This window comes from Metopolophium dirhodum, chromosome 4 (genome assembly GCF_019925205.1).
Source record: "Metopolophium dirhodum isolate CAU chromosome 4, ASM1992520v1, whole genome shotgun sequence".
Classification (NCBI taxonomy): Eukaryota; Metazoa; Arthropoda; class Insecta; order Hemiptera; family Aphididae; genus Metopolophium; species Metopolophium dirhodum.
This window is the reverse complement of record NC_083563.1, coordinates 19077897-19086426: the sequence shown is the minus strand read 5'-3', so window position 1 is coordinate 19086426 and position 8530 is coordinate 19077897. Positions and strand designations below refer to the sequence as shown.

Below are 8530 nucleotides of genomic sequence, written 5' to 3'. Positions count from 1 at the left end.
TCGACGATACACTTCACTAACCTAAAGAATATTGCACGCGCGCGTCGATACAACAGGTGCTGTGTCGGAGTGGGGACAACGTGCCATGAGCTTCGGTTTGGGTCGACGCCACGGCGACCATGATATTGTGTTTATTTTTATGATTTTTTTTTTATTATTATTATTATTATTATTATTATTATTATTATTATTATTATTACTGCATATCATTATAATATTTACTTGTAGTACCTATAATGTATTAGTACTGCAACAATATAATAACAATAATGATTATCTGGTCAACTGAAAGTACAGCTGTTTTCAAGACTACGAGTTTAAAAAAAAAAAATGTTGCTATAAAATAACTAATATTATAATTTATAATACTACAGATCAATATATATATATATACATAACCTATTTTGTGTTATTATTATTTTCGATATGTTTGCAGCATTTGTTGTCAAAAATCACTTTAGTTTAACTAACGTTTTTGTTTGCTTACCTATTGCAAATACGCCGCCAACGGGAATCTGTTATTTTAATTATTAATACAGTACCTTTAGAATATATTATAGACTATTCGCTATTAACATGTTATCAATTTTTTTATTGAAAGCTTATTTTAGGTACATATACATGTTACTTTCGGGGCTTGTTTTCTCGGACGATGGTATTAGGGAAATTAAAATGTTGGTGACCCACTTAACTTACTTAATAATAACAATAACAAAAGTAATACATTGTACAAATACGTAGTGTATTAGACGTAAGTATTCGGTAAGTATATAATGAATATGAAATGAACCTATAATATTTTTGAATTTATAATCTAGTCTAATTTACTTTTTGAAGTTAAAGCTTTCGATAACTTCATCTGTACCAACTTATTTATTCTTATGAGTGGTATGATAACAATGCTAACCCTTGCACACAGACTAAGATGTATATTATATATTTTAGTCTGTGCGCTTGTACGAGATTCTTATAATTATTTACAAGTGTACCTAAACGATTCTCATTTGCAACTTACGTTATCAATATAATTGATTTAATTATAAATCATAATCAAAAATCACAAGGTGTAAGACGTAGGTACTATGAAGTACCACAATCCCTACTATGAACAATATGAGCAATAACAAAAATAATAATAATCACTTGATATTATACATTGTATTGTTTTCATACGTTCAAGTCGTTCAACCGTACCTATAGTAATTTATCATAATACACAATTTCAATTAACATAAATCGAATACATTTCAACATTTGTTTGTAATTTCGCATATTAATAAAATTATTTATTATATTGTGTTGTCTAGTAGTTTTTCTGCGTCTGATATAAATATAATATTATTAATTTTATTATTGTGTGTCGTGTAGGTACCTATACAATTATTATTTATCAATTTTATTTTATAATAAGAGAGATAATTTTTGAACTAATTTCATATCTACTAATTAACCTATAGACTTATTAGTTATTACACAAAGTTATATAATTCAAAAATTACTCGTTCAAATTTTGATTTAAATACATCAATATTCTCAAAAATAATATCTCAAAACAGAAATCTTAAACGTCCCTGCTATAAGGCAAACTATACTCAATAATTCAGTATTATTAATTATAATAATGGTACAATTTTATTTAGTGAAATGTGTACAATGACGATTGATACCTACTCCTACGAGTTAAGAAGTAATACAATGATAGACCACTTTGAAAATGCGAGTCACCAGCGACCATCCGCCAGTATGATTAAAATAGTTTATTTTATATTATATTGTATATTATATAAGCATAGGTACTATATGTATGTATTTTAAATTAATAACTATAAAATAATATTTTTTTTTTTTAGTATGAAATAAACAAAACCAATATAAATATTGAAGTTACATAATGATATTTCTATCATCTAAAGTGCAATTATATGCACAATTAAATCCATGATAATAATAATTAATAAAACATTTATTTTTAGTCCATCATACTACGTAGTACTATTTCTTTTCAAATTATTGACTGGATATGGCCAACTGAATTTGAACCAAAACTACAATATAAGTGACAATGGATGCAATTATCTGAAAAATGAATTATTATTATTTAAAAAAATGCAATAGCTATTTAAAAACGTAAACCTAAAAGTAAAATACAAAATCGATATGCCAAACCCTCAAAAGTATACATAAACTCTATACATAATTTTTGTAATAAGTTATTTTATTCTAAGATTACTCTAAATCCATAAAATTACGATTTTGTGTGAATGCTTTTTCTCGTGCTTGTATGTTGTTTGTCGGTCAGAGTCCAGAGAGGAAACAAATAAATGTTTTCTTTAAGTCAGTTTTGAATGCTTAATAGTGTTATGTTGTTTTTAAATGAATATAGAGAGGACACTTACTGATTGAAGTAGTTTGTAGTCCAAATCAAAAAAATCATACACATCAAATATGATCGGATTGTTCCAACAATTCAATACGAACACCTCAAACTATGTACAATGAAAATATTTCATAAATATTAGTAAATATTAATTGCTATTAGACTAATTAGAACTCAATGAGTTAAACAACAATATTTTACTTCTTTGACAATCCATGTGTTTGTTGTAGTACGGAGTACATCATGGGCGATCAAAACAGTTTTTTTTGACTATACAACAATAAACATACAATAACATTTAATTATTGACATGCAAATGTTCATTATAAGACTCATAAATGATGTGTGATAATAAATTATTGAATATAGTAACAATACCGGTACTTATACACATATATACTCCTTTTCAAAAGAGAATATACCGGTCGGCGACCAATTTTCCATTGTTAGCGTGATCACGTGGTTCTCGACGCACCAATCGAATCATTCGACATGCGTGAAATCGGTATATTCCCTTTTGAAACTGAGTATATTTAAAATAAGAATAAGAATAAGAATGCCATACAATTTATTAAGAATTTAAGACTATGTTAATGGATTTTATGTTCTTTAGAAATAACAAATTTCCAGATGAATATAGAAAATGAAAATAACTAATAACTGTAATGATTTACTTGGGATAAAATTTAAAGTTGTATTATTTAAACAAAATTACGAATTATGGTCAACCTTATAGTTAATTAATGTGTTTATATATAAGCTTACATCTTACATCTTATATCTTATATCTGTATAATAACACATAACTTTTGAAAATTAAATACTTTAACTCTTAAAAAATAATTTAATTTGTGTAAAATTAGAAATGTCTTGTGACTTAAGAATTGTAAGTGATAGTGGTTTTCTAAAAGTTCATTTTTTTTAATTTTGAATGCATTTTAATAATACCAAAATTTAAGAAATGTATGTAGACTTTGTATGGCAGTTAAAAATCAAAGTATAGAACTTAAAATTTGGAATTTTTCAGTAGTTTTATTTAAAACAAATGCGTAATGAATATTATAATTGTCTAAGAAATCGTATAAAAACAAATAAAAGTTTTTCGTTATCAGTTTATAAAATTGAATTTTTTTATTCTAAAAATATAAATTAAATTGATGTTAAAACATAATTAAATGTATAATAAACAATATAATTTAAAATAATATCATATTTTTAAGTTATAACTTAACAGAAAAAATCTTAAAATAAACCAGATTTTAGTGTTCAATAAACTCAGTGGTAAAATGGTCTAAAAAAATGAAAAAATGACCTTAAAATTAAAAATTGTCCAAATATTCAAAAAATATTTCTTATTCTGATTCAAAAATACACAATACGTACCTTATGTTATAAAACGAGCGCACTGCATAGTTAAATTTGGAGAACAATGCAAAACGCGTCGAAACCCTAGCCATTTATAGTAATAGATCTTATAATATTTATAAATATTAGCAGGGTCGTATTTAGGGAAGCTGCCGGGTGCTGTAGCCCCGGACGGCTGATTATGAGAGGTTAGGTTAAGACTGATTAGGTTAATTTTTTATATTTTCAATATTTAATGATGTAATATTTTTAAAGTGAAACTTCTTTACAAAATACAAAGTGTATCTCAAAAAAAAATATATTGCCAATCACGGCGTCGCGACACAATACACACACATCTCGGCAACAGTCGAGCACTGTCGATAGTCATGTTATCTGATTTGCCGATCGGGAATTCCTTGGATAACTGATAAACTACTCGGATACCGAAGACACTAGATTCTTTCAAATTAATGTGCAATCATTTTTTTTCATAATTAATTATCTTAGTAAGATAAAAATTAAACGCTTATAAAGAAATCATTGTAATATTGTATTCATTTTTATTTTTACTTTACTTATACTTTTTTTTATAAAAACTATAATATGTTTATTTAACATTGGTTTTCCTAGAGATTTAAGAGATAACTAATAAATGAAAATATGAAATATTGGAAGGAATGCAGTTTAGCTGCAAATCGATTTTCATGAAATTTTTTCTTTAAAATTCGTGTTTTCCACTAAAAAAGTCGGTACAATTTTCTGTAGAAGTTATAAGATTAAAAAAACTTCATAACCTTAAAATCTTATTATTAAAATACCAAAATTACATTTTTGATTTTTTTTTTTTGTAAATGTGAGTTTTTTTATCCTTATAATTTTAGTGAAATCAGAAATTATCTATTGTATTTACTGTATATTAGATTGTTAATTAAGACATTTAATAAAAAAAACCCCCGACGGATGGGAATTTGCAAACTCATGTATAACTTTGAACCTAAGTCCTACCGACAAATTCTGTTTGCATCACTGATTGTTCTTAACTTGTTTCCAAAAAAAAAATTTTCAAAATCTAACCACATTTATGAGTCATACATTATGACCCAAAATAATAGGTACCTTACATTTTAAGAAATAACTTTTTGGGGGGTGGAAAAATATGTTGCCCCGGGGCGGAAAATGTTCAATACGGCCCTGAATTTTAGTTTGATTATTTTTACATCGATTATAATTTACTCAAATTACGACTATACCTATATCCCTTAATAATATTATTTTTGATAACAATTTAAATATGTATGACTTAATGTATTACAAATTTCAATTTATTGAAGATAATTTTATCGTGTTTTAACTTTAACTAATAGGTATTACATTTTTGTCTATATCTAAAATATTTCAATTATTTCTGGACTAATGGTGTTTTTTTATAACTATTTAAAATACAATTTTTAAAACGTTACGGCAATTTTAATTTTAATTTTTTTTATATTATATTAGGTATATAATACAATTTAATAACTGTGTAAAATGAACAACTAAATAATAAATGAATTTATTATAAAACTTACTTCTTGTATTGTATTGTGCGCTTCTCGAACTATGAAAAATATAAATATCATCTTCAAAATACAAAAAACTAAAAGCAATTTGTTGTATACGAAAGCTGTGTCAATATTGTTGGTGTAGTTAAAAGCTAATTTTGTTACGTTCGAAGCAATGAGTAAAACTGATTCGATGATGATGAGTAATGCGTGAAAAGCATAATATGATTTGACTTCCTCTGTCAAATTCCGTAGTTTGATAAATAAATAGTGTACTTCAGTTGGATACAAACATTTTTCCGTAGTTGTTGAATGGCAAATACCTAAAATTAACAAAAACTTAAGTGTTTTTTTGTTCACAATTATTCTTATTTTAAACCATATTTGACAAGACTGATAAATTTGTAAGAATTAAGAATATTCATTTTTATTCTGTGTGTTAGGTAGGTACCTATAATAACTGTAATAAATTGTATTATCTCGACTGTCACGATCCGCGATAACATTTATTCGCCTGGCGATCGTAACGACAATAATGTTTTTACCGATCAGTTGTCATTCGTAGTCTCTCGAACGTTGTACTACCGTCCACCAAAATCATTATTGTGTATAGTATAATAAAACACTAACCAATTTAAAATAAAAGTATACAGTCCACTTTAAATATCGAACACTGTGTACATTTAAGATGATGTTATGTTGATGTCTCAGTGTTACTTGTTAGTATGAAGTGTAAGCCAACATATTGTACCTTATTGTAATTTATTTATTTTAGTTCTCTATGCAATAATATACATAATTAACATGTCTAAATATGATATTGATGCAAATTTAGAATGAAAAATGTAATTTTATAATGCAAACAATCTATACTCTGTCCAGCGAGAGAAACGCTGATTCTGCGCATCCCCCGCGTCACTTTGCTATCAAAACAGGTTCTCCTATGGCATGGTGTTGCGTGGGGGAACTAGTTTTGGACGGTGCGCGGCGCGTTCTCTCACTGGACAGACTATATGTATTATCTTTATGAAAATAAATGTGTTTATTTTGAAACTTAATGATTATTGATTAATTTAAGGTACTTATACAGTAAACTTTCGATTAACCGATGGAATATAGAGGCATGGTAGTATAATATAGTATATACAGATAAGCCAAACGTGGGGTTAATCCACAAATTGTATATTTTTATATTATTAAAACAATTATATTATGTAATATTAAATAATAATATTTAATAAAAATTAGATAAGTACACGTTGCATTTTTATTTATTTATTTTTATATGTTTTAGAATATTACATTCTATTACAAGTCTGATTATATTTTTATTTAAAAATGCATTTAATTTTAATATACATATCATTTACATTTATTTTTTCAAAAATTCATATTATATTGTACATTTGTACACAAACACCATGTAGATACTGTAGATAGTTCCACGGAAGACCACAGATAATCGAGAGTTTCCTGCCTTTATAAAGTAATAAATATAGTATATTTTATATTTATTTTAATAACAACAGACATTTTATTTCATTTTAATGTAGTTTAGCGCTGTGAGTTGTGAGTTTGTAACTGTACTGTTGTATCCACAACGCGATACATATGAGATATGACGATCATGGTCATAATCGTTGGTCAGATCATAAAATATATCACTGGTCAGATCGGACTAAATAAAATCATAAGTTTGACCATCCCCCCCCCCCCTTAATAATATACCCGCGGGTATTTTGGATGGTCACCATGTTCGATAAACCGTTAAATAATATTACATTTTGTTATTTGAATAGGTACTTACTGTTTTTAAACACAATGTTGGCCAGTTTGTATCTGTCTCTTAACATTCTTATACATACAATATATTGTGATACTGCTACCATTGTCAACAAACAGATCAAACTCCACAAAAATAATACAATAAAGTAATTGTTTAAAAAAAAACTTATGGCAGATACATGGTAAGTCCCAACAAGTAATACGAATACTAAGTAAAATTCTTGTGCCTTATAATTCGACGGGCAATGCATTTTTAGTGTAAATTTGTCAAATTGATAAAACGAATCAAGTATTTCAAAAAACTGTTTACTCCTACATGCTGAAAGTGTTACGTTAAGAACCGACACGATTGAGTTGACGTATGTCTCAAATAAAATAACCTGAAATTAGAGATTATGGTAGTTAATCTGTAATCATCAATTTGATATAATGTTAAGGTACATTACGAAATTAATAAAATAATTTACATATTTTAAAAGTTTCTGTGTAGATGGTATAGTACTAGTATATTCGTATATTTCAATATTGGTTATAACACAAGTGAAACCTAATAATATCCATACAATTACTGAATAGCAAAACGATAAGTTCTTGTGGTTACCGGCGAATGGAAAGAAACCGATTACTTTTCCAACATAATATGTTAGATTCAGATTACTCCACGCCGAATACGTCATAATAATTCACTGTAACACACCAAGTTCGCAGTCCGCAGGAAACTAAAGTACGTATTGTTTCCATTGTTCGTAAAGTTAACATTAAAATATTTTGACAGCAAATACTCGGCAAGTATAAGTACTCGAGTTCAACAGTTTTTGATATCAAGTATTTTGAAGTACTTTGAAATCAATTAAACTTGCTACCTGTTGTAGTGGATTGGATTAAATTATTTATTTATCTCTATGTCCACTAATAATGTATTGAATTTATAAACAAATAGTATTATATTTTAGAAGCAATTTTTTTGACAGCTCTTCAAACCGGATTTATGTCATGATGAACATTAATATTTAAGTATAATAAATTATATTATATACCGTCAATCCAGATGACTTGAAACGATTTTGACATACTTCTTAGTATTATGAGCTTAAAAGAAATCGCACTAGGCTACAAAAATTATATTTATTTCCACATACGTCTAATGAATAGAATAAAAACTTCAATTTAGTTTTTTGATAAAAACTCGCTTAAAAAAAAAATAAAAAATACGTGTTACAAGTCACCTCAATTTTTGGGTGATTTGTAACAACTATGAAAATTCAATTTAAGAACATTAGAGTTGACTTGTAACAAAATATTTATAAATGTTTACATGCTTAACATTTTAGTAAAATTAGAATTTACATATCTTACTTACTTTTAATGTTAATAAAAAAATTAAAAATAAGCAATTGAAGTTTTTTTACCATAATTTCTAAATGAAGTAAGAGGGACTTTTTTTGAAAATACTATCAAATTAAGCATGAAAAAATACACA

At 26.6% G+C, this 8530-nt stretch overlaps 1 protein-coding gene across 1 annotated transcript; it reads right to left on the bottom strand.

Annotated features, from left to right (window-relative positions):
* Positions 1-1819: 1819 nt before the first annotated feature.
* On the bottom strand, positions 1820-7301 carry LOC132943984 (uncharacterized). Its single transcript, XM_061013182.1, has 5 exons — positions 7073-7301; positions 5293-5588; positions 2579-2647; positions 2397-2486; positions 1820-2076 (listed from the first exon to the last, which is right to left on the bottom strand). Exons 1-5 carry the CDS (start codon positions 7299-7301, stop codon positions 2008-2010), a joined length of 753 nt encoding a protein of 250 aa, XP_060869165.1. The 3' UTR covers positions 1820-2007.
* Between the last annotated feature and the right edge of the window lie 1229 nt (positions 7302-8530).

Coding starts and splice junctions, on each gene's coding strand:
- LOC132943984 (XM_061013182.1), bottom strand. CDS start 7,301: ATGCATTGCCCGTCGAATTATAAGGCACAAGAATTTTACTTAGTATTC. Junction 2,648..5,292: donor CGCACAATACAATACAAGAA/GTAAGTTTTATA, acceptor ATTGTTGTATAG/TCAAAAAAAACTGTTTTGAT. Junction 2,487..2,578: donor ACACATGGATTGTCAAAGAA/GTAAAATATTGT, acceptor CATTGTACATAG/TTTGAGGTGTTCGTATTGAA.